This window comes from Montipora foliosa, unplaced genomic scaffold (genome assembly GCF_036669935.1).
Source record: "Montipora foliosa isolate CH-2021 unplaced genomic scaffold, ASM3666993v2 scaffold_263, whole genome shotgun sequence".
Taxonomy (NCBI): Eukaryota; Metazoa; Cnidaria; class Anthozoa; order Scleractinia; family Acroporidae; genus Montipora; species Montipora foliosa.
Window position 1 is genome coordinate 80,001 of NW_027179565.1, and position 25,000 is coordinate 105,000.

At 38.2% G+C, this 25,000-nt stretch overlaps 5 protein-coding genes across 9 annotated transcripts in view; 3 read left to right on the forward strand and 2 right to left on the reverse strand.

Annotated features, from left to right (window-relative positions):
• Positions 1-6,262, forward strand: part of LOC137986686 (uncharacterized) — a 12,274-nt gene extending 6,012 nt beyond the window's left edge. For 2 of the 4 annotated variants that reach the window (XM_068833628.1, XM_068833630.1), the window contains exons 5-10: positions 613-648; positions 1,483-1,555; positions 2,556-2,618; positions 3,077-3,188; positions 3,812-4,003; positions 5,062-6,262. In XM_068833628.1, coding sequence (XP_068689729.1) covers positions 613-648; positions 1,483-1,555; positions 2,556-2,618; positions 3,077-3,188; positions 3,812-4,003; positions 5,062-5,288 — 703 coding nt within the window. In that variant the 3' untranslated portion in view covers positions 5,289-6,262. The remainder of the gene's footprint in view (positions 1-612; positions 649-1,482; positions 1,556-2,555; positions 2,619-3,076; positions 3,189-3,811; positions 4,004-5,061) is intronic. The other 2 variants (XM_068833629.1, XM_068833631.1) reach the window with 2 other exon arrangements.
• A 2,380-nt stretch (positions 6,263-8,642) lies between these two features.
• On the reverse strand, positions 8,643-11,322 carry LOC137986689 (tRNA-splicing endonuclease subunit Sen15-like). Its single transcript, XM_068833635.1, has 3 exons — positions 11,283-11,322; positions 10,155-10,254; positions 8,643-9,279 (listed from the first exon to the last, which is right to left on the reverse strand). Exons 2-3 carry the CDS (start codon positions 10,212-10,214, stop codon positions 8,779-8,781), a joined length of 561 nt encoding a protein of 186 aa, XP_068689736.1. The 5' UTR covers positions 10,215-10,254; positions 11,283-11,322; the 3' UTR covers positions 8,643-8,778.
• LOC137986690 (zinc finger HIT domain-containing protein 1-like) lies at positions 9,312-16,039 on the forward strand. The gene is made up of 6 exons (XM_068833636.1): positions 9,312-9,350; positions 10,744-10,917; positions 11,989-12,035; positions 13,335-13,373; positions 13,783-13,874; positions 14,781-16,039. The coding sequence occupies exons 1-6, from the start codon at positions 9,329-9,331 to the stop codon at positions 14,881-14,883; spliced, it is 477 nt and encodes a 158-aa protein (XP_068689737.1). The 5' UTR covers positions 9,312-9,328; the 3' UTR covers positions 14,884-16,039.
• On the reverse strand, positions 11,680-18,689 carry LOC137986687 (octanoyl-[acyl-carrier-protein]:protein N-octanoyltransferase LIPT2, mitochondrial-like). Of its 2 annotated transcripts, XM_068833633.1 has the most exons (3): positions 18,223-18,689; positions 16,351-16,582; positions 11,680-11,857 (listed from the first exon to the last, which is right to left on the reverse strand). In XM_068833633.1, the coding sequence occupies exons 1-3, from the start codon at positions 18,680-18,682 to the stop codon at positions 11,815-11,817; spliced, it is 735 nt and encodes a 244-aa protein (XP_068689734.1). In that variant the 5' UTR covers positions 18,683-18,689; the 3' UTR covers positions 11,680-11,814. The 2 variants fall into 2 exon arrangements, with proteins under 2 accessions (XP_068689734.1, XP_068689733.1); XM_068833632.1 differs by lacking the exon at positions 11,680-11,857 and having other exon boundaries at positions 16,167-16,582.
• Positions 18,690-18,697: 8 nt separating this feature from the next.
• Positions 18,698-24,031, forward strand: LOC137986688 (pseudouridine-5'-phosphatase-like). The gene is made up of 3 exons (XM_068833634.1): positions 18,698-18,808; positions 20,680-20,898; positions 22,344-24,031. The coding sequence occupies exons 1-3, from the start codon at positions 18,745-18,747 to the stop codon at positions 22,751-22,753; spliced, it is 693 nt and encodes a 230-aa protein (XP_068689735.1). The 5' UTR covers positions 18,698-18,744; the 3' UTR covers positions 22,754-24,031.
• Positions 24,032-25,000: the final 969 nt, after the last annotated feature.

The following is a 25,000-nucleotide window of genomic DNA, read 5'->3' on the forward strand; positions in this document are numbered from 1 at the left end:
TAATCCTGGGAAAAAAATTCTTACTAGTTATACATGTAGTAATAAAATTATTTTGTGCAACATAAGCGAATTGCTGACAACAAATCGCACATCAGAATACAATAAGTGTCTTTAAACTTTTAATCAGTGAGCAGTTTTAGTTTCCTTCTGGTGACTGTGAGGCACAATTGCCAAAATGACGTGTAAACAATTGTGCTTAATAAATGCACAGATAGTTTACGGTGGCACAGCTAATCAGCTGTTTAAGACACAAATTAAAGTATTAAAAACTAACTATTTAGAATGATGCATTATTGGTGAGACTGTGATCTGCTTGTACAGTACATTATCGACTCTTTCATGTCTTTCCAAATTCATCACCTGCTGGGATGTGACAAAATGTTTATTTACAAATTATTTTTTTGAAAACTTAAGTATTCTAGTTTGAGAAGTAATTGTCCCTTGAAAAGCAAAATCTTACGATAATGTAAGCAAAATATATAGTTATATGATTATTATAAGGAAATCATTGTTTTTAATTAAATTTTAATGGTTTAAAACTAAATTGAATCAGGGAAACAAGCATAAAACTACAATATTTAGGTAAAATTTAATGTCTTCTCTTCCTATTAGACACTCCCTGATCATGTCAGCAAGTTTGCAAAAAAGGTGATTAATAAAGTTCTCATGATTATTCGTTTTGTGTGTATATCAACTTAATTGAACTTAAAAAAAAAATACTTGAAGGCCCCTATTTTGTTTTGTGCTTTGATAAGAGCAGGTCATTGAAATCTTAAAATTTTTTGATTAAAAATATTATTACCTAAATTTTAAATGCCACAAAATAAACCTGTATAATACATCTCTTCATTTTAATTTATCGGCCCAGCCCTGGGTTAACATAACATAAGTATTTTTAATTAAATTGTTATCTCCTTCATTGCAATAATAGTATTGTGAGAGTGCCTGAAATGTTGACAATTTCTGTCCAAGCAGTAGACTCAGCAGGACAATATTATGACACCCTAACATAATTTTATTAATAACTTACTCATTAACAAGACATGATAAGTGATGCAACAGTCCTAGCTCAGCAGTAGATCAGTATCCCAACTAGTCATCGGAAGGTCACAGGTTTGCATGCTGTTGCCAGCCTTCATGCAGATTTCTTTCCATTTGACAAGTATTCCTGAGTCATTATAATTGAAAAAAATCGTTTTTTCATTCCTCTTCTTGTACTCAGGGGCCAGTTTCAGACTAGCAATTAATGGGCAGTAACATTACCAGTAACTGTAACTTTAATGGCACTGAAAGTAGACTAAGTAAGAGGATTTAGAGAATGCTTGGCTTCTTTATCAAGCACCCTACTTATAGGTTGGAGTAATATAATTTTTGGCAATTTTATTTTTGCAATGGGGTACTTGATGGGAACATTAAGTTGAACAATACGTTATATTAAAAATTGCATTGATTTTTACTTACATGATTGTTTGTTTGATACAGTTTAAGTGGGTATGGTTTCATGGATATCGGCCTTCCTCCAGCAAGTCCTAGTGACAAAGACATTGATTTGAAGGTACACTACGTACACTTGCTGTACATGATGCTGTCAAATAGTCTTGAAGAATTAGATGTCTGACTGGTGAAGGGTTCTTGTGGTTCAAAGGTTGATGATGATGATGATGATGATGTTTATGATGTCCTATAATTATATTATTATTATTATTATTATTATTATTATTATTATTATAGCGAGTTTGAATCGAGTGTCGTAAAACCAAAACCAAAGTAATTACTTTGGCCAATCAAAAAGGACGGAGACAATCCAGTAGACCAATCAAAACTTGAAGTAATTACAAGTAGCCTACACAAAGCACGGGAAAATGAGCACGCGCGAGCCACAATTGGTTTTGGTTTCAGTTCTGATTGGTTGAAAAAGTGGCGTGAGAACTTTGAACCAATCACTGAGCAAAACCAAAGCAATTCGCCAATTACTTTTGACACTCAATTGAAAACCGCTCTATTTATTTATTATTATCATTATTATTATTATTTGAATTTTACGTACTTGTACCAAACATTTAATCTACAAAGAATCATTGTATTGATAGTTATTATATGGATTATCTCGTGAAAATTGCAATGTTACACTCACTATGGCTGATGATGATGTTTGAAACATCGAAACATGTTCCTTAAACTCACAAGTGTGGTTGTAGTTTCAAAAATATTAATATAATAATAATAATAATAATAATAATAACATTAATAATAATGATTATAATAATAATAATTATTATTATTATTGTAATTTGTTGTTATTATTATTATTATTATTATTATTATTATTATTATTATTATTATTCAAGATGGTGGCCTTAAGGAATTCGAAAACAAAAATGATAAGGGATCCCAAAATCCATTTCTTTCTGTTAGAAATGTTTCCTTTGAAAACGGAGGAGAGGTTCCCTTTAATGAAGATTGTACAGTATGAAATCTTTTACCAAGTACTAGCCTTAAGCGGGAAGAACTTCAGTCCACAATGAAGACAAACAATTTATTTTTTTAATTCTCAGGATGACAAGTCAACACTCTTCCTCATTGCTGCTTATGCTCGTTATAACTGTCCGTATGTATGGGTGAGTGCCTGTTTTCTGGTTTGAATGTAATATTATTATACCCAGTATTTCCCTCCAGTTAAAGATCATACATTTGGAGTCGCTTACATTTGCCCTTCTCTCCTATTGCTGATGTAATATTATCAAACACGAGAAGGAGTGTTTCATCGGATATCCAAACACCAAGAAGCGAGTTGAAAAACGAGGCCGAAGGCCGAGTTTTTTAACCGATTTTGAGGTGGTTAGATGGATATCTGATGAAACACTCTTTCGAGTGTTTGATATTGCTTCCCAAAGGAATCAGTATTTTAAGAGATATTTGGGATCAAAGTTGGCGAATGTTTATGCTAATTAAGACCACATATCCAAACTTCCTTCATGGTAGTGATTTCTTTAAAATTTGTTTTAAGCTTATGAATTATTAATGAGTTTGAGAATGTACAGTGAATCATTCAGTTGATAAGCTTATTACATTGCAGGTGAGATCAAACCATGACAGACTTGTAGCATTTTGTGGTGGTTCCGAAAACAAAGAGAAACAAAAAGACAGTCCCTTGAAACTGAAGTCTACAGCAGATTGGAAACAGAGAGGTAAAAGGCAGCTTAACCTAACCTTCTTTCTCCTCTGCAATGTTTAATTGAAGACCTGCGACAAAGAGTGCCTACGTTGGATAGCCCCCGGCCTCTAACTACATGTGCCAGATTTAGTATTAAAAAACTAATATATAAAAACTTGGCGTAATCTCCAGTCCTGTGGAGGACAAAAACACACTTCAAGGGTCTTTGTTTTACTAATAAAGGGCAGCCTAATGTTAGCATTGATAAATGAGTCATCAGTAGGGTTGTTTAGAACTGTATTGGTAAAACAATGACTTAATTGTGACCCAGCTGTGATCTGTGCTATTATGTACTTGCCCCGTGATCAGTGACACTAGGTGAAATAATACATTGTTGCTTTTTTTGCAACAGTTTCGCCCTTAGTTTTAGAGGGGCTGTATTTGGATTTCTCCAGTACTGGAAAGGTTTGCCATTCACGAGACAGTGTGATGTGGTTTTTAGGAAATACACTGCAGACATCATTGATCTCTTTTGTCTGTGGAAACACACTTTTAAATCCTTTGTAATGAAAATCTCACAAAACAGCTTTTTTTTTTCCTTTCAGTTTAGAGTTTATGTACTCTAACATAGACCATTTTATAATAATTATTATTCAGACACCAAGCTTTGGGACATCATTGCAGAGGTTGTAAAGCTGTGTATGTATCCATCTCCTCTCAACCCATTTTCTGTTGATTTCAAGTATTTTGAGGGTTTGCCGTTAGTCCAACGGGTCATTGCATCTGGTGCAATGGTTCATTTTCTACAGAAGGTTGTTACATCTGGTGACCATGCTTACAATGCCAGAGGTAAGTTATATAACTATTATTTGTAGTATTATTGTACTAGATATGCCACACACACAAGTGCCAAATTAATTAGAGTTATGAAATTCTAGCAGAATTATTATGATTATAAACTTAGTAATAAATATTACTTTAGTTAATTATTCATCAAAATTATGACCAATCAGCAGGTAATTACAATGTATTTGAGTCACATGTACTCCTCTGTAAAACCCAATACAAATCAATTGGGGATGATGAATATCAAATAGTAGAATTAACTTTTGATGTAAATTCCTGCCCAGCTAGTACTGTAAGTATTCATTAACTTTTATTACAGATCTCAAGTAAAGATTAACAGTTGCATTTACCCTGAGCTAAAAATAGCACTATAACCTTTACCCTTTAATACCTTATTGTTGGAAATAGTCATCAAATGCTTAGACTTTGTCTTGCATGTCAAAATTGCTGGGTGTGCATCTAACTAGGGCCAATCCTGGACATAAGTGAAATAATAATATTGTGCCCTATCCGTTTACAGTAGGTCACCTTTAGCTTGACATTGTTAGCCTGAGAGCAGGCTTCTCAGGTGGCTGAAGGAGTGGAAGAGGCCCTAATCAATAAAGATTGTCCACTTTATTTTGGGAGTTTTCAGTCTGCATAAAAGAGTTTTGACTTTTCATTGGAGAACCCAGTGCTTCTTTATATGTGTTGAAAATTTTCCTAGTTTAGCAAGAGGCAATATTTATGTCAGCAACTACATGTCATCCTATACATAGCCAGTGAATTATTAATCACATCAAATAGGCCAGTTTCGTATTCTAACGGTTGGACTGGATCTAGCGTGAAATCGAGGCTGATGTGGGCAAATTAATTTGCATTTGAAAAGGTTTGCCTCACTCGGCATTAGCCTCCATTCCATGCAAGATCCAGTCCAGCCGTGAGAATTCGAAAATGATCTATCTCAGCACAGGTTTTGTTACTAGTATTTTGCCAAAAATTTGATAATATTCTCTGAATCTTCTCTCATTTTAAGATGAATTTTGTTTTACCCTCTTATGTCCATTTCCATTGTGTTTCAGTGTTTGATGACTTAGGAGAGATCACAAGAAGGCATTTTAAGGACTTGCAGACTGTTGTTCGCCAGAGAAGAGCGGAAGAGTTGGAGGAAGCCATGCCCCAACATGCAGCCCAATACGGCATGCAACAAGCACAGCAACCATCCAATTATTACCAAACTGGGCCAGTTCAGCAACACCAAACATTGCCTGGCTACTCTGGGCAGTACCAGTCTGGAAGGATATATTAGCAACTCACATTTTTTTCAAAAAATAAAATAAAATAAAGTGAATGTGCCAGGTAAAATGACATATTTTGTTCACATGTTTATTAATAGAGTTTGGATCACAGATGTTGAAACAAGACTCTGCAGATAAGTAAAAACCCGATAGAAACCCACGTATAAGAACCTAAAATTTTCATGTTAAACCCCCTTTTCATAAGAACTTATTTAGCTTAAAATTTTCAATAATTTCTTCTTTTACAAAATGAAGGCACAGATGAAAATACAGAAAAAAAAATTTAGTCTAGGATTCAGCCAGTAAGATTCAAAGAATAAACTAAAATGATTACCATATCAATGTACATGTACAATTGCAATTGTGTGAAGAATACAGATCCATGTGTCTCTCTCATTTTCAAAGTCCCAATTTTTGAAGCATTTTATGGACACTGCAGCATGAACGACATGCATGCTAGTACTTTCAAACTGGAAACTTAAGATAAATAAACTGTATGGTTATCATCTAAACTGTATTTTAGATAATTATTTATACAACAGCACTATACCTATTCCATATCATATATGCCCTGTAGTAATTATCTGTTGTGATCGCTAGTCCCTCTATCAAATAAAGAACCTATTTAAGAACCTAAGTAGCTTAAAATCCACTAAATACCATTTCTATAAGAACCTATTTTAAGGCTAAGTTGGAAAAATCTAGGTTCTTATATGCGGGTTTTTACGGTGTAGACGGGGTAAATTATGCCAAACAATACAGCTCCTGGAAACCCAAGCTTTACATTCCATTGTCTGCCTCTAAAAATACTGGTGCTGTGGCATAAGAAGTACATGTAGATATCAATTTGTAAAATAAATTATGTCAACTATGTGGTAGGTTAGTAACTTGTGCACATCACGCATCTTGCTGGTATTTTTCAAGCTTATTTATGGCACAGTTGAACTGTTGTTAAACATGAATAAATTGTAAATATTCACACAAAGAGGAATGCATTCATGTGTGGGTTGTTTTTAAATTATCTTTACTCGAAGACCTTTCCCAACTGGTAAGTCCAATAATTGACTTTCTAAATAATCAAGTATTAAGTAAGCATGAGACCAAAATACGTGGGAGTTATCTTGCAAAACTTCATGTCATTAGCCCTTTAGAACCCATTGACTTCTGAACTGCCACCCATTGACAAGTAATATCGTCTGTCATTAGACAGAGTAAATGCTATGAAGTCTCAGTCCTAGAGTCAGTAGGTTGAAGGGGACATTAGTTTTTAAGAGTACGAAAAGGTTGTTGACCCATTTTGTTACGTGGCAAGCAATTGTCAGGCTAAATGAAGCAATCTGATTGGCTGGTTTTCGGTCGGGCTTTTACAGTATGGACCATTACCACTGAAATGGTCTGTTTCCGTACTTTGTCTCTCTCCTGGGAAATTCATATTAGAGAAACACAAAAGGTTTTTTAAAAAGCAGAATCGACCATTTTCACATTCCCCATAATACACTTTGTTTTCCCCGCAAAATTTGCATAACCCATTGTTTTCAAATGCTCTTGGGACACTGCATATTCCCAAGAACATTTTGAAAACAACGGTTTATGCAAAATTTGGGAAATGTCAAAATGGTCAATTTTGTTTTACATGTAAAAGTTATTGGGTCAATTTTTTCTGGGGATGTGCCGCTGGCCTCTCCGAACCCCTCTCCATTATAGTCTATTTTGTGGCTAATCATATACCCCATCTTAGTCACTTTTGAGCAAATGTCATTTTCGCTATCCTAACTTAGTCACTTTCTGATTTATGCCTCTACATGTACCTTATAAATCCTTGTAAGTAGGTAATCCTTAAATGAATTGACGCGTTTGTTAAATTGAACGTAGAACACTTTACTTTTCATCTACAGTGCAAACATTCTGGTACATTTGCTAGCCGTAAATATTTACAAACGTACCGTACCGAGCCGACTGTTAAATGTTAAAACAACGGCACGAACCATTTTTTAACGCTGGATCTTCCTATTTTTAAATTCCTGCGAACCAGAATTTTTTTATCCCAGAAATGCCGAAAATGTGCAACCCCATTCTAGTAACTCTACTAAAAATGTAACCCCATTATAGCCAATCCAGTCGTGAAAACGCGACCCCATCCAGCGGCACATCCCCATTAGCCTCTTATAAGGAAGTACCCCCTCCCCCGGGGAAGAGAGAGAAAAGAAGCGCAAAGAAGTCCAGTGCACTCTTAATTGAGCCAACTGGTTGGCGGTAAAAGGAGAGGAAGCCTAAAAAAAATCCAGTTTTGAACAAGATTCGAGCCCAGGGCCGTGCGATTGCACTGCACTGCTCTACTAACTGAGCCATCAAGCCAATTGGGAGCTGGTCACTTGTGAGTTCGTATTCTGCTTAAGTTGCTGCTCTTCATCTCTCGTCTATTTCAATTTTTGCAATAGACCTCGATCTTTACAGTTGTCTGCTAATAGTTACCTGGCATTTAAATGAAAGTGAGGCTGATGTTGACCTTCATATGATACCAACCTTCCTCCTTTTCTGATGTTATTGATGTTGTAGTCATGCTAATTAGTAAGAATTTACATAAGAAAAGCAGCGAGGTTTCTATCAAAACATCTCCAGCTCAACTTCATTCATAGGCCAGGTAAGTAAGCACACGACTGTAAAATGGACTATTTAAACACGTGAACATTTTGGTAATAGGCCATTTTACAGTTGTTTGCTCAGCGACCTAGCCTATGAATGGCTGCGAGGCTGCCAGTGACCTCACTGCTTTTATCATGTAAATTGTGTTGTTGTAATTCTAATTAGTCCATATTAACATTACAAAAGCATGGAGATTTGTATCAAAACAGGGTCACCGGCAGCCTCGCTTCCATTCTTAGGCCAGGTAACTTTAATAGCTACTACTGTACTACTGTACTACTTTTTGACTTGTGGCTGACTCTGCTTAGGTGGCCTCATACACCACAAGCCTTTTTAGAGACATCACTGCCAAGTCGGCCACTTCTGCTGGAGAGAACAGGACAGCCACAACACCGGGGACTTTAAACCCTACTCTTCTCGAATAGTGCTTGGGTTCTTTAAGGTCCCACAGGGAACTTATGAACATAGAAGACATTTGTGAGATGGGACCTACGGTTTATAGTCCTTATCCGAGAAGACTTGAAAGTCTAACCATTTGCAGATGAAATTACAAAGGCAGCACTTTCGCTTCAGTTATTTTAAGATCCTGAGTGTTGATCCGGCCGGGGTTTGAACCCGCGACCTCCCACGTGACACTATAAGTGTACTGTTAAATGGTCTATTGTGAAGAACAGCTCCCCTCCACCAACAGTCAGCTGACTGTCGATGGAGGGGAGTGAGTGTTCTTCACCGTTGCCAAAATTTCATATATTCTGTATCATTCACCCGTCAATACTGTTGTCCGACAAGGCACTCTAGTTTAATTTAGAGTATGTAATTTTCAAAAGACAGGAATTAGGGAAAAGTGGCTAATTAGGTTTAGCCTTCTTTTGTCTCTTCGTCCGGTGGATCCGGTGGAACAAGTCCTTGGTAAAAATCGTAATATACAACCGTTGAATCCGCTTCACAGAAACCTATTACAACTTTTGAAGTCTCAATTTTTTCGCATTTCACATCTTTACTTTCTTCTTCACACCGAGTGACTTCCTGAAGAACGTTCTGAATCTCTTCTGTTGTCATAGCTGTGTCTATTGTAAGGGGAACCACTGCTTCCATTTGTGACTTCTTTGTTCGTTTACCTGTGATATAAACGATCTTCATAGACTCGCATGGACGAATGCACACTCCAAACCAATGTTTACTTTCGCACAAATCCAAGTACACTGTTATTGCTGCTCGCGCCATTGAAGATTTATCATCGTAGTACCCATATGATTGTATTTCTTTGAATTTCGGATGATCTTCAAGCCAGTTTTCTCGCCTGACTTTGTGTTGATGTATCTCTTGTGAAGCCATGACTACAATTCTCGACAGGCGTTCCTAGGAAATCAAGGCTGTGTGAGGACTGGCTCGAGTCTAAAACTTCAAGATGGCGGATCGTAGGGAATCAGGTAGTACATTTGATTTCTCGTATAAATTATAACATCTTTGTTGCTAATGCGGGAAGCTTATGAAAGTGTACCTATGTCGGCAGCCTTACATACTTGTTATGTACTCAGATATCGGCTATCGCTCTTCATGCCAGGGTGCATTTAGTTTAGGGTACGCCGAAGATCTTCGGCGTGGGTTTTAAAATTTTGCGGCGTACCGGCGTGCGATCAACAAAATGTCGGCGTACTGAAGCGAGTGATAAAGGCAATATTTGGCGTAGTGTGCTACCAATGGCGTAGACTTGTGGCCTATTCGGCGTACATTTTAAAAGCCCTCGGCGTACCTTCGGCGTGGGGTCTATGCGGAATGCACCCTGGTCTTCATGACAAGCAAAATCGAAAGCTGATGCACAGACAGTTCCTTGATTACCACACTAACGACGGAGTAACTGCACAAAAACTGGCAACTATAGTGATCTTGTATCGGGGTCGTTTGAAGGACGAGGCATATAACAATATACGCCATTCATATGCAAATGAGTGGCCGGGTATTCTGCAATTGAGCTTAAAGCAATACTCAGTAACATATTAAAAAAACCTCCTTTGTGTCTTCGTATAATAATGTTGTTACCTGTCAGTGTCCATATATCAGTGACAGCGTCAGGTAAAATTTACATCCGTCGCAGTGAAACTTTGAACCAATATGAACCTTTTGAATCTTCTCCCCATAATTAACGCGATAAAGGATGGTAGAGTTTAACACTGTCCCCAGTCCATGGACTACCCAAGGACCTTGTTCCATAGACTGAGCGATGCCCCACCTACCTGAATGTTACAGTTCCCAGGCAAAAAACCTAACTTCTGGCTGTGTCTCTTTGGTAACATTCACTGAGAAGCATTGCGCCCGTCAACCACATACATTGTACTGTAGCAAGGATAGATCACAATAATCATGAGAAATCTCTCTAGGCACTGTTTTAGGCATTTAGAAAGAAGATCATTGTTCTTTGAGAGCCTTCCAGTCGCAGGGGTTTAAAGGAAATTTGAATTTTGCAGCTGGTGCGAGTAGGGTAAACAACTGTTGTCATGGTCAAAATGCATTTTACAATAAATTTAGGTGTGAAAGAATCTGCCTTTGATTACTTATTTAGGAAAAAAAGTCACAGACTGCTGTTCGTCGGCCGTTGGGTCTTACTGAAACCAAGGCAGTTGACTGGAGAGGTTTAAGTCAACATCTCCCTGCTTAATGTAGGCCACCTTGATGAAGTTGATGTAATGGCATACAGACTTGGCAAAGGCCATAGCAACCAATAATCTCTTAACTGCATTGATCATTTTACTAATTCCATTCTCAAAAGTAATAAACTATTTCATCGAGCTCTGCACCTAACCCTATGTTTTGTAATTTTGCTAGGAAGAATAAGAGACATTTCAAGTAAAAAAGTCCTAGACAATGCAACGCGTAAACGACGCCAGAAAAGACAACTTGAGGCTTTGGAAAAGGACAACTTTCAAGAAGATCCTCATTCACACCTAACTGTAGTTCCTGCCAAAATGAAGGTCCCTGCTTTTAACGACACTATAGAAGGTGATTGTGATCATGTTAGATAAGGTGTCATGGGTCTTGACAAACTGCAAGCCACTGAGCGAGCCATGCGAATCATGCAAGTCTCGCATTTTAATAAGTCTAAGCACCCATTTTAAACAGTGAGCTTTCAATAACTGCATGTCTGGCATGTGGATTCTCATGGCTCGCTGTTGACTCGAATGGCTTGTTTGCTTGCATATTCTACAACCTTAGTAGTTATTATCGTACAGACTAAGATGCATGACCAATTTCATTGTGAGGAAGCCTAAGGAAAATTTGTGATCTTTTTTGTTTACAGTCATGATACAATACGATACAATAACTAATAAGGGAGATGCAGTTAAGCTTTTAGTTTTCTCACTTACGGCTGTTTAGTTATACCACAGAGGACAGACCACACCGGGAAGTCAATGCCCAATGCCCTACAAGTACAAAGTTCATCATAGTTGAGGAAACAAAATTGCATTTGGGATGAACTCAATACAAAATGTTTAGTTAAACAATAATGAACCATGCTTAAAATTTGATCATTTCAGCTCTTCTGCTTGAAACTTCGGTGATTGTGAAGAACAGCTCCTCTCCACCGACAGTTGGCCAACAGTCGGTAAGCTGTTGGCCGACAGTTGGCTGGCTGTCAGCCAACAGCTTACTAACTGTCAGCCAACAGTCGGCCAACAGCTTTATCTACGTTTTGCTGAAGAGATAAATGCTTGTCGGCCTTCTGTCAGTAAGGTGTTGGAGCCTGTTGGGAGAATGTCTGTAACTTTAGGGTGATTATTGTCTTGAAAAATGTATGATTTGCAACTCCTGATAATTGCATCAAAAAGATAAAATGAAACTCTTAATAGTCTTCGTGACACAAACCTTCACGTCATGTTGATCTGCTTTCAAGTTTGGTCAGACTGTTCCACTCTCTTGAATAGTACTGCTGAAGAGGTCTCTTAGGGGGCAGACAGCAGACTTAAGTTAGAAATGAAAAAATGAGATACCATACAGGATGGCACAGAACAGGCTTAACAACAGATCAACAAGACAACTTTTCTGGCACCGTATTTGTTTTACAAAATGTAGATAAGAGAAAGAAAAGGAGATCCAAGACAGGAGAGCTGTTTAAACAGGTATTTGAAAAGAAGGTGTTCTGTTGAAACAGTTTTGGTCTTATTACTTCAAAGCCTGTGAGCAGTCCCTTCATAAATCAGATGAGCGGCCTGCTTTTCTCAGGCAGTTGTGTTTTGTCACGCAAACGAATAAAAAGACCTCCCTCGGTCTTTTTATTCATTTGCGTGACAGAACACAACTGCCTCAGAAACTGCTCGACTGATTTATGAAGGGACTGCTCAGAATTATTTTACAACTGTATGTTGGTAAGACATAAAGGAACTACATTGTGTAATTTTTGGCCGTTGTCAGAATGCACAAGATGGCCACCTTTTGATGTATTAATCCAAGTAGTTTAAAAGATACATATAACCTGACCATGACGTTAAGCTCCATTGAACTACAGTAGTTGCAACTGTGATTTGGGATCATCTTGCCAACCACATGACAATGAGTTTATACAGCTCTCACCATTTTCAAGTTTATTATTCATAATTTATTTCAAATGATATCAATATTAATTTGTCAAGATTCTATCAAGTCTAAAGGATGTAGGTCCAAAGCTTGCCATCTGTGGTTGTGTGATCATTCTGTAGTGCAGAGGCTGGTATTCGTTTTACAACCTTGGTAACAGTAATATTATTATTATTAATGAAGAGATCTGCTTTTCATAGTTGACTCAGGGGTTCTTGGGAAAAAGTTCCAAGTAATAATACAGCACAACTTTATTTTGACAAAATAATGGTTAAAGCTGAAAAGCTTGTGGGGTCGTGCACAAATGAAATCAAATCAACTTAATACATAATTATTATCAAATCATATTGGTTTTTGAGGAGAGGGGAAAACTGGAAAAACATCTTGGAGCAGATTACATACAGAACCAACAAACTCAACCCACATATGACGCTGAGTCTGGGAATTGAACCCAGGCCACATTTGTGGGAGGCGAGTACTCTCACCACTGCGCCATCCCTTCACCCCCAATTAAGGGGAGTTAAACCTTTGTTCTTTTGAATATTACTTGTTCATACACTCTTGAGTTTGAAATTGATATTTTCTCTAGTGTCCACAAGTTGACATCCAAAAAAATATACAGCTCTTCATATTGAACATGGTTCCAAATAAATTACATTTGGTCACCAGGGTATAAACATTTAACAGAGAGCATTAAAATTTAAAACAAAAAAGGAAATAATAATTATTATAATAATTATTGTGGGTGTACATTGTCTATAGCACCAACAGATTTTCTATTTTAGAAATGCTAAAAATAATGATAATAATAATTATTATAAATTATTAATTATTTTTTTCATCAGAGGTTTAGAAGAACATTTGCCATGCTGCTCGAAGAAGCTGTAAGTTCGATGTTTATAAATAATATTATTATTATGCAACTTTGTGGTAGATGGCAAATAAGAAAGAAAGAAATTAAGTAATGGGGGTGTAACAATCAGTAAAACGATGGCTGACTTAAATGAACAACAGCATGACGCAAGTGGTTTTATGGAAAATGTGGGGGGGAGGGGGTGGGGGTGGGGGACCATGAGAGACATGAGAAAGAATCTTTCCTTCTTTATGTGAACATCCTTGCAACCTGGGGCTGGTTGCTCGAAGCCTGGTTAGCACTAACCGTTGGTTAAGAGGTATTAAAACCTATAGATTTCCATGGAAGTTAACGCTAGTTAAGCGCTGGTTGAAGTTAGTATTGGCCAGTATTGGTATTTGCTTTATTGTTATTGCCAATCCATTGTTTGCTTGATTTAGGAGCAAGAGGCTGAATCCGGCGAGCCATCATATTCTTCGGCCAACGTTCCATCTTCAAAGTTTCCAGAAAGGCACTTTTGTTCTGTGTGTGGATATCCTTTAAAAGCACCTGATTCCCTTCTTTGGGGGGGAGGGGATGGTTATCCAAGGATTGTTAATGCTTCACCCCCTGGTTTGTGTATTAACAACACTCAAAAACTGTGTCCCCTTTAAGAAACCTTTACATCCTCTTTGAGGACAGTGCCTACTATTAATGCACATTCCTTCTGCACATTTCAAGATACTCGGATTTCCTATGGGTGGTGCTTATTAAGACAGGGATATTTTTGTGTGGTTTAAAACTATGTGGAGAAGGCAGAACTTAGCAAGTACTCTTGGAATCCAACAATAAAAATTGGGGGTAGCCATGCATTTTTCAAAGATAAGTAGGCTTCACTTTGGAAAAGAACACCATACATGGCTTTGTAATAGAAAGCTTTTTAGATTTATTATCTTTGAAAAATGCGTGGTTACCCCCAATTTTCTGTTTGGATTTCGATAACACTTGTTAAGATCTGCTCAATGGTCACATATTTAGTAAACCGTGCAAAAATAACTTTGAATTAGTAGGCACCGTCCTTAACCCTTTGACACCCAAACCGGCCAGACTTAGTATTTTACTCTGTCTAATCTCAGACGATTTTACTCGTCAGTGGGGAACCCCCGGGAGTCACTGGGTTAATCATTCACTGAAAAACTACGTCCCATTAATCACTCTGAAAAATGTCCACATTAACCCATTGATCCCTGGAAGTGAGACTTGACAGATTTTTCTCTGTCTAATGCTAGACGATTTTACTTGTCAACTCAGAGCATCCTTGGAATTACTAAGGAGTGAGCAGGGGTGAAATCTACTTGGCTTACTGTTTTTTGGTCCACTGTTAACTTTTCTTCCTCCAGCCTCCTTTGAAAAGGCAACTGCAAAGATCTTTGAGTCTGTGATCCTTAACATTCTTTACATTTCCCTCGAACTACACTTGTGTGTCTTGTGGAGCGAGATATTGCTGTGTCAAGTGTCTGGGGACTCATCAAGATACAAGATGCCTGAAGTGGACAGTGTGATGATTAACATGATTTTTGTTCCTTCAAATAACTACAGCTGTAGAAACACCCATGGTAAAAATAGTTTTACTGTACTTCATCACTTCCAAGCAGCAACAGGACTCATTTGAAGTTGTAGCAGTACTTAACAGCTTTCATGGAGAAAAGGCTCTGAATAATTTGTTTTCCAGCTGAGTCGGCATGATACAAAATTAATACAGTATCTGGGATTTGCATGAGTGCAACATCAGATAATTATCATTACTTCTTGAAAGCACGTTTGTGTAACCCGTGTTTTTCGTAGTTGCACCGAAATTCAGATCTTCTGTAAGAGTCTTCTTGACTTATTGCACCTTTCATAAACATGATGACTCTGAAGTTCACCATGACATTGTACCTTTAAATCTGAAGAATTTATTCACTAGGTTAGCTTCAATTCACTCTTATAACTACTAGAGCTGCCACTACTGGTAAATTTTATGTAACCCATTTGCTGACCAAACTAACAGGACTTCTCTTTCTGAAGGGTCCCAAGTTTCTAAAATTTAAACCAAAGCAGTCCTTTACATCGATGTCTGTAATCTTGCAGATAAATTATTATTCTCCAGTCAGAAGTAAACTGTCCTGTTTAATATTTACTAAAATATATATTTATTCTTTGTCGTACCCTAAATTTCTCATCTTGTCTTTCCTCCTTAACTACATTGTACAACCCTAGTTATCTTAAATTTTATTTATTTATTTTGTGTATAATTATCTCTACACCGCCTAGATTAGCTATACTATTTGCAGGGTAGAGTTATCTTTCTTTCTAGTGTTGCTAATTTGTTGTAAATTTGAATTGGAATTAATTTGAATTCCAATAATAGTATTTCATACACCGTGCCCTGGTTGTTCACGGAGGAGGCGGCACTGTCTGCTGGATGGATCACTGTCCGGTAGATAACTCAATTGGTTTTGCTAGTGTTTGTGTGCTAGATGGTGATTAATAATTAACGATTTGTCTGGTGGATGGCACTGTCCACCTTTTGAACAACCAAGGCCTGATCATCAGTTGTGCTTTGTAATCAAAACAAAAGAAATTGTAAATTGAAGAGAAATTATTGATGTGAGTATGTATATTCAACAGTGTACATGAATGCAGTAATGAGTTAATAAAGATTTTTTTATGTTTCAATTTCCAAGCAACTGTTTTGTTTTTTAGCTGTGTTGAAAAACAAAGGCTGTGTTGACACTGCGTGTGACCATTCAGTCCGGTCTGCTACAGTGAGTTAAGCACAGGGAAAAACCAAACCATTGATATAAAATAATATGGACTTTAGAGTCTGGATGAAAGGTGTAGTGAGACACACTGGAACATGTACTTATTCAGTAGTTTTGATAATTTATTTTTACTTGATAATAAGAGTTTAATGAAGACTTGTCTCAAACATTCAATATTTTATTGATTGAAATTCATCTGGATTCGACTGAAAATCATTTTCCCACCTTTGATCTTCTTCATTGTCCTCCAGCACTGTGCAATCAAAAACATTTTTAAAACTGTCAATAAATGTTGGGATTGTGTCTTGCGGCTTAATGTTACTTTTTGTTTCTTCCGATAATGATGTAACGCCTTTCCCTTCAATTCCACAAGGAACAAAGTGGTTAAACCAACTCAGATCAATGTTGCAGTTCAATGCAATCCCATGAGTTGTAATCCATCGGCTTGAGTGGATACCTACAGAAGCCAAGAAGAGTAATTAATTTTGTCATGTGACAAACGTTAAGTTTAACCCATTGATAGCTGGTAGTGAGACTTAATAGATTTTACTGTCTAATGCAAGACGATTTTACTCGTGGGGGGGGGGGGAGGGTAATCAGAAGTCAATGGGTTAACAACCACTACATGTACCTCCACTCAAAATGTCCCCTTCAACCCACTGACCCCTGGTCAAGGGGAAGGTGGGGGGGGGGGGAGGGAGGGTGGCAGTTCAGGAGTTAATGCATTAAGGCTTCCCAATATGAGTCTTCAATCAACGCGCCACATGGTACACTTGGTCAATCAAATCAAATAAAATTAAAATGATTATTCCTACGCTGAACCAGCTCTTTGAATACTCATGGCTTACTCCCCCTCCTTAGAAACCATTTCCAAGCCAACGAGACTTGTTTTGTAAATGACGCTTCCATGAACCTTCCAAACATGTACACTAGCTAGTGACAAGTGAAAAAGAGAAATGGCAGTTAGTAGACCTCAGATGGGGTACATTAGGGTACTTAATTAGAGCGGTTTTCAATTGAGTGCCGAAAGGAATCAGCGAATTGCTTTGGTTTTTGATTTCTTCACTCAGTGATTGGTTCAATGTTCTTGCGCCACTTTCTCAACCAATCAGAAGTGAAACCAATACCAATCGTGGCTCGCGCATGCACATTTTGTCACGCTTTATGTCAGCTACGTGTAATTACTTCGAGTTTTGATTGGTTTACTGGATTGTTTCCCTACTTTTGGATTGGCCAAAGTAATTGCTTTGGTTTTGTTTTTCCAACACTTGATTGAAACTCGTTCTAAGCACCTGACGTTTATAACTGCAGAGATGCCAACCTATGGAGATCTAAAATCTGGAGATTTTTTCCATCCGGTCTCCCCACCCCTCCCCCCTCGATCAACCAACCCACTCCCCCTCCCCTCCTCTCTCCCCTAAACGCACCCACCCATCCCCCAGCAGCTCCATCAGAATACAAGAATATTCTGCCACCATTGTGAATTTGCGGGAAAACAGGGTACTTATGTCAAGAATTTTTATTGGTGAATCGGAGATCCAATCAAACAATCGGTTATATGGCTATGATAGCTAAAGGAAGTCATTTTGTTTAGTTCTATTAACGTGTGTTTGAAACTCAGAGATGAAGAAATGCATTAAGAAACAATGAAACGAGTTTGAAACAATCAATCTTTTTTAAACTTGGGGATGCAATTTGAGTCTAGAATGGAGAAACGTCTGTGAAAGGTTCAGAGTCGTTTTTATCCGGGAGATTTAATGACCCGTACGGGAGACCGGAAGATTCGTTCCGTATCCGGGAGACTCCCGGATAATCCGGGAGAGTTGGCATGTATGTAACTGGCCTAGCTAGAGATGATTAGTTTTAAAATATGGGAGGAAGAACTGCCCTGGCATGCGAAAGGTTCACTTCCGGTTACTAAAACGTCTTGCATTAAGCTCCCTAATAGGAGGTTTCATGTGACGTCATCGCCGCTATGCTGGTGGACGAAAACAAAAGACCTCTCATTAGCTTCTTATGTTTGTCCACCAGAAGTCGTACATTTCTCTGTTGTTATTGGTGTCTCTAGAGGTTGGTTGAAAACGTCCAATAACTCACCTATAGCTGCTATTTTGTTGTCCTTGACCCAGACTCCAGTGTCACAAGTGGTGGTCGCTTCCACATTGAATCTTTTACAAGTTTCCACCAGTGTCCTCTCCAGTGAAGCCACATACCATTTTAAACTTTTCTTAAAATATGCCAAATTCAAAATAGGATAACAAACTAACTGTCCTGGTCCGTGAAAAGTCAGTAAGCCTCCTCTGTTGGTGTAATGAAACTCGGCGCCTAGTTTCTCAAGCCTCTCTTTTTCCTCCAAATCCACACTCCTGTTTCGTATACCGATCGTAAAAACAGGATAATGCTCGTAAAAAAGCAAGACATTTTTGGCACCGTTGGTTCCCTTGGTCTTTATTTTGTCTAGGTGTTTCTTAGCGATTGAATTTTGAACTTCAAGCGCTGGAAGGTAAGCAAGTTTCTCCAATTTTCGGGCAAAAACAAGTCTCCTTGAAGCCGCCATATTGGAATATTTGGTAACCACTCATTTGATGACTCATCACCAGCACGTTCTCGGTTTCCAAGATGGCCGGAAAATCGGGCAAAAAGTGCACTCATGTGATATTCGATTTGGATGGGTTGATGCTTGGTAAGAATAGAAGGGACTATTTTTCTTGAATTTTTTAATTTTAAATTTGATCGTCTTTTTAAAGGGGTCATAAACCTAAAGCTTCCGTCGAGCAGTTGCGTTGGAAATTACATGTCAAAAGTTCCGTGGTTTTTCGACCGGTCCCGACCGGCAAAGGGTTTGTGGGAAGAGATGTTCCTTTGTACTGACTTTTACCGCTACCTGCGATTAAGCCACAGATGGCCTGTCTGATTAATCAAAATTAAGGCAATTTTCGATTCTATTCCTTCCTAATTCACTCCACCCCTAACAGGGCGTTCTGGGGAAAACGCCATCATATGTAGCCTTCAAGGTCTCATTTAGGGTTGCGCGCGAAGACATCGTAAAAATATACATTATGTTTCGGTCAGTATAAAATGCAGACTGAGGCCTATTTTGTACCTAGTCTGCATTTTAGACCCAGTCTGCAGTCTGCATTTTATACTAACCGATTATGTTTTAACCCTTTCACTCCCAATAGTGCCACTTACAGATTTTACTCTGTCTAACGCCAAACTATTTTACTCGTCAATGGGGAACCCCACGGGGCTGAAAGGGTTAACAACAACTAGATTCACTCAAAAACTATGTCCCCATTAAACATTGTCTCTTTGGTCTCTATTGGTCTCCTTTAGTGGTTTAATTCAAAATTTCTACAAGCTTCCCCACCCCTTCATAAGCAACTGCACCCCTCCCCCCACCTCGGGGTGATGGCTACATAGCTAGATCTTTGAAAACGCTGATTGGTGCAGAAACAGTCGTAGTCTTTGAGGCATATATGATGCAACTCTTTTCACACATACACATGACCTTATCTGAGATAAGCTGCATGCTGGGGAAAACCAGAGAGCCCAAAGAAAAACTCTTGGAGCAGCTGCTAACCAGTTGTCTCTCGAGGTATAGCCAAGAGCCTACAACTCCAATGTCTATGGTTTATGTAACAGCATTTCACAGGTCAAGCTATTTTTAGACAAGTTTTTTATAAATTTTCACTTGTATGAGTGATCATTCATATTGCCCATGGGCAATAATTTCTCATCCAAGACTTTTTATTAGCTGAATGCAGACCCAGGGGAAAGCACAGACTGTGAAAGCAATTTAAACCCTTTGCTGATGCCAAGGGTAGCATTAGTGAAGGTTTGGATTATTTTTGTCATCTACCTCTTAGAGGGGGACATGGGGATTTGCGGTGTTGCGGTGTTGATGGTTTTTTCATTGCGGTGATGCGGTGAATGAAATCTCAATTTGCGGTGTTGCAGGGATCGCAAACCCAACGGTGTGCGATGTTTGTGTTTCTCAACCTACGGTGTTCAGTGAAATGAAATCATTTGCGGTGCTGTGGTTTCTTGTTTGATCTTTCTCAGACCTAAATTCAGCACGTAAACTTCGTTAATCCGTGATAATTTATGACAAGCACGTACCATTGTGTTTAATTTGTAATAAAATACAGACCAACATTGTCGAGTTAATCTTCAATACGCTTAAGCTGCCAATGAGAAGCTGTTTTCGTTGATAAATACGTAACTTGATAAGTAACTTGACCGCTGCTACCAGGAGCTGTGTTTATTTTGTGGAAAATTGTTTAGGTGTAAACGTGTTATGTCAAGTGTAGACGTTAAAATCATGTTACAGTAGCTAAAAATAATTGTTGCGGTGACGGTGTTTCGTCAACTTTTCTTGCGGTGATGCGGTGTTCGTTAATTTTTTTTGCGGTGTTGCGGTGTTTAGGGCCCCCCCATGTCCCCCTCCTCTTACCTCTAATCTGCAATATGCATTTTACGTCTCAGCAACCTCAATGCAAATAGCTTGTAGAAAACACAGTGCACTTCCCTGTTGTTCTTCCTTTATTCTAGATACAGAAATAATTTACACAAGGGTCACTCAAGAGTTATTGGAACCTTATGGCAAACTATTTGATTGGTCTGTGAAAACTAAAATGATGGGACGGAGTAATTTAGAAGCTGCTCGTGTGCTTGTGGGGGAGCTTGAATTGCCATTTACAGCAGAAGAATTTCTTAAAATGTCAGGAGAAAAACTTTTGGAGCAGTTTCCAACGGCAGCTCTGTTACCTGGTGAGAATTTGTTGGTTGTTTAAACTTAAGCCTAAAGTAAGATAATGGTTATGTTAGGCTCGCTTTTTTTGTAATAAAGTTAGTGCTTCAAAATTCCCAGACCATGTGCTGTATATAGTAGCACTGAGCTTATGTTGGCACAACTTAAGGACGGTGCCTACTATGGTTATTGTGCATATTATGTTCTGCCCATCTCGAGATACTCGGATTTCCCATCGGGAATATTTATCAGTGATATTTCTGTGCAGTTCAAAACTATGCGGAGAAAACAGAACTTAGCAAGTTCTCTTGGTATCCAAATAGAAAGTTAGGGGTAACCATGCATTTTTCAGATATAATTAAGCTTCAATTTGGAAAAGAACGCCATACATTGCTTTGTATTTTAAAGCTTTTTACAAATATTGTTGATTAATTATCTTCGAAAATGCTTGGTTACCCCTAGTTTTCTTTTTGGATTTTAATAACACTTGTTAAGATCTGCTTTTCCCCCATATTCAGTAAACCACGCAAAAGTACCTTTGAATTAGTAGGCCCCGTCCTTAAGCCATTCACAACTGAAGCGTCCCCAATTGGCAAGTTAAATTGTCTGGCCTTACCCAGCGTAAAATCTATAAGTCTCAGTCTTATGTTAGCACAATCTCACAAGCACTCCTATTGATTCAGGTTAGCTTGCCGTAAAACAGTCCAATTTAGCCCTATGCTAAAGACAAGGAAGAGAAAATGAATTATTGCCTGACAAAAAAGAACATAAAAAGCTAGAGTTTGTCGTAAAACAAATAATGCATCTCCTGGTTGATTTTGCCTCTTTCGCATTGTATCATGTGACTTTTTCGCACAGGTTAGCAGAACAAAGCACAACAAAGGCTTTTGTTGTTAACTATTGTATAGCAGACAGTTTGAGATGTATTAAAGTTGTCTTTGGAGACAGAAGTTGACCTTAATTACTAGAGGCAACCCTCAGAGAAAATAAATTCATTACCGGTAAATCATGGCAAATGATAAAGCCAATAACAAAGCAAGCAACACGACAAGGGAATTAGCTAAGGCTTTCCCTTTTCATTTAGAAGTATCAGTCAAGGTGATCACTTTTTTCAGTGCTTTTAAAATGAATTTAAAAACTGAGATTTGGATTGTTATTATTCTTCAGTCACTTAATGTTTGTTAGATACCATCTGGCCTCGGTTGTTCAAAAGGTAGATAACGCTATCCACCAGATAAATCGCTATCTAGCGGATAAACACTACCAAAACCAATTGAGTTATCCAGTGGATAGTGCTATCCACCCTTCGAACAACTGGGGTCAGCACTCAAAGATAAAATTTGTATCCCCATGTAGTCAGTTAAGATCCTGGAAGTAATTCAAAGTGACCAAGTTGGTAAAATTTTAGAAAACATAGGGAGATTTAATAAAAGTGTGTATTTGAGTTAAACTTTTCTTGTTTCAGGAGTAGAGAGGCTTGTCTATCACTTTCACAAACACAACGTCCCCTTCGCAGTTGCCACAGGTTCTGCATCCAAAGGATACAATGCTAAGATAACAAACCACAAGGACCTCTTTCAACTAATTTCACATGTGGTCACATCTGATGATCCTGAGCTGAAACACCCTAAACCCGCTCCTGATATATTCCTATTGGCTAGTCAGAGGTTTTCTATGCCGCCCGCATCGCCTGATTATGTTCTTGTGTTTGAGGATGCACCAAATGGCGTCGCAGCTGCAAGTGCCGCTGGGATGAATGTTGTCATGGTACCCGACAAAAGGGTGGATCTTGCAAAATGTTCGCAGGCTGATTTAGTCTTGAACTCCCTTGAAGAATTTGATCCAGTTTCTTGGGGATTCCCTCCTTTTGAATAAAAAAAATCAAATCTTTCTCAGTATTATTTTTATAAATATTATTATTATTAATATTATTGCTACGTGCCTCGTCGGTTATCTATCACTTCATTATAGGTGGCAGCGTGGTTGAGTGGTTAGGGCATTGGGTTTGCATGTGGCTGCTCCAGGTTCAAACCCCATTCTAACCTCTGGTTAGGATTTGTTTCCGGTTGTCCCGGATTCAACTCTACCACGCTTTGTAAATAGCCAACTGGTTGCCTCCTGCCAGTTGGGGTTCTTAATAATGTTTCTGTTAACTTTGAATTGTCTCTTTCACATTGTTAAAAGTGGGGTGCCTGTAAACTAGCTTGATAGCTAAGTGCACTTCCACTATAAACAAAGCATTTACATTTTTTTTTTACATTTCCAGCGAGCCCTCGTTTAATAATTGATTATTATTATTATTATTATTATTGTTGTTGTTGTTGTTGTTGTTATTATTATTATTATTATTATTATTATTATTATTATTGTTATTTAATTAGTATTATTACTATTACAATTTGTTTTTCATAGTTCCTGAGCAACCAAAGTGGAAAACATTTGCGTCTGTGACAATGTTTCCACAGCAATGTTTCCTAGTTTAGCCAGACTCTAACCTTGCAATACATATTTTGAAACATTCAAAATAATGAAAATGGTGAGTTCAAGAGGCACAATTCAAGAGGGAAATCTCAAATCCAAATCAAGAACCGTGTTAAATTATTAATTAATTATTTAATTATTAGAGTTTTTCTCATTCATTCCGTCGCTGTACAAGCAACCAAGTAATCACATCACACTGTGAACGACCGTATGCCTTAAATAATAATTCCCAACGACTTTGAAGGAAAATTAATCGTAATTAATGTGAAATGAAACAGCAGCCAAACAGATTCAAACTTGTAGCGACCAGTAAAATCTTCGAGTGATTCTACATAGGGCTTCAACGATACATTTTCTCACGGTACGATACACATCTCGATACATGTGCCACGATACGATACATATCTCGATACATCATTGCATAAATAATTATGTAGAACGGGAAGACATTTTCCGAAGAACATCGTGTTTTGTTCGTGGGTGAGCAAGACTTTCTCAGCTGACAATTAACGCAATGTACGCATCTTGAAAAATACATGGGTCAACTGGTAGTGTTAGTTATCTGCGATCTCTGTACGTGTGAGATCGGAACTTTCTTGTCCCTGTGTTTAATAACTAGCGACAAAAGGGTTATTTTTGCGTAAGGAGTCATTAAAGACAGTGATTTCTGAATGTTGATGAATAATAATAATAATGTCGCGATATGTTGCTTAAATATCGATGTTCGTATTGTGGCAAAAATTATCGCGATTCACCGGTGCACCGGTGTATCGTTGCAGCCCTAATTCTACGATGTGTTTGCCGATGTCTTGAAGGTGAATAATCTGTTTAAAACCAGGTGTTCCTTCTCGCAACACTTTTGGAGAAGTGGACTTTGACGAATGGCTTTGCTATCATCCTGTACATCAGTGGGAATACTGAGCCCATCAAGGAAATTTTGAGTAACCACAAGGAAAACTCTGTTTGTAAGAACAAATCAATGATACAATGACATGGCATAATCCTGCATTATAACCACCAACTGGCTATACTATCGATGTGAAAATTTAGTTTGAACGCCTAATTTAATCCAGTTAAGGGTCAATTGTAAGTAACCAAGTTTGTGCAAATGTAATGGTCCTAGCCTACACTACACAATACCGGACAGCTCTTTCGCCTGAACAGCTTAACAAATCGAATGTGGGTCAGCGTTGGCTGCGTTATTATCGACAATTGTTATATAGCTGGAGTTTTTCCCGCTACAGCGCGCCCATTCATTGGCTAGTTCATGGTCACATGGCATTTAACAATGAAACTGTTTACCGCCAAATGCCATGAGCGGGCAACATTGCGAAAACTATTACGTCAAACGGGGAACAGTTCACTGTTACCCGCCAAATGTTGACCGCTGTTGCACGTGATCAGAGCGTGCAGTTGAAGGTGGCCTGATGTTGTCGCTGGAATCTGGGCGCTTCTTTCAAAATGTTTGACCCATTTGTTTTGCTATATGACAAATCACTTAATGACTGGTCCCTCGGGAAACAGTTCATTTTGTTTCCCTCGAATCTCAATGTTTCCCTCGGCTGCGCCTCGGGGAAACATTGAGATTCTCGGGAAACAAAATGAACTGTTTCCCGAGGGACCAGTCATTAAGTGTTTACT

Excerpts from the sequence above, each read along its gene's own strand:
- LOC137986690 (XM_068833636.1), top strand. The coding sequence starts at position 9,329 with ATGGCGGATCGTAGGGAATCAG. Across the intron at positions 12,036-13,334 it reads CAGGAGAGCTGTTTAAACAG|AGGTTTAGAAGAACATTTGC; the intron begins GTATTTGAAAAG and ends TTTTTTCATCAG. Across the intron at positions 13,374-13,782 it reads CCATGCTGCTCGAAGAAGCT|GAGCAAGAGGCTGAATCCGG; the intron begins GTAAGTTCGATG and ends TGCTTGATTTAG.
- LOC137986689 (XM_068833635.1), bottom strand. The coding sequence starts at position 10,214 with ATGTTACCAAAGAGACACAGCCAGAAGTTAGGTTTTTTGCCTGGGAAC. Across the intron at positions 9,280-10,154 it reads CTGGGAACTGTAACATTCAG|GAACGCCTGTCGAGAATTGT; the intron begins GTAGGTGGGGCA and ends TTGATTTCCTAG.
- LOC137986687 (XM_068833632.1), bottom strand. The coding sequence starts at position 18,682 with ATGGCGGCTTCAAGGAGACTTGTTTTTGCCCGAAAATTGGAGAAACTT. Across the intron at positions 16,583-18,222 it reads CAACAAAATAGCAGCTATAG|GTATCCACTCAAGCCGATGG; the intron begins GTGAGTTATTGG and ends TGGCTTCTGTAG.
- LOC137986688 (XM_068833634.1), top strand. The coding sequence starts at position 18,745 with ATGGCCGGAAAATCGGGCAAAAAGTGCACTCATGTGATATTCGATTTG. Across the intron at positions 18,809-20,679 it reads TTTGGATGGGTTGATGCTTG|ATACAGAAATAATTTACACA; the intron begins GTAAGAATAGAA and ends CCTTTATTCTAG. Across the intron at positions 20,899-22,343 it reads AACGGCAGCTCTGTTACCTG|GAGTAGAGAGGCTTGTCTAT; the intron begins GTGAGAATTTGT and ends TTCTTGTTTCAG.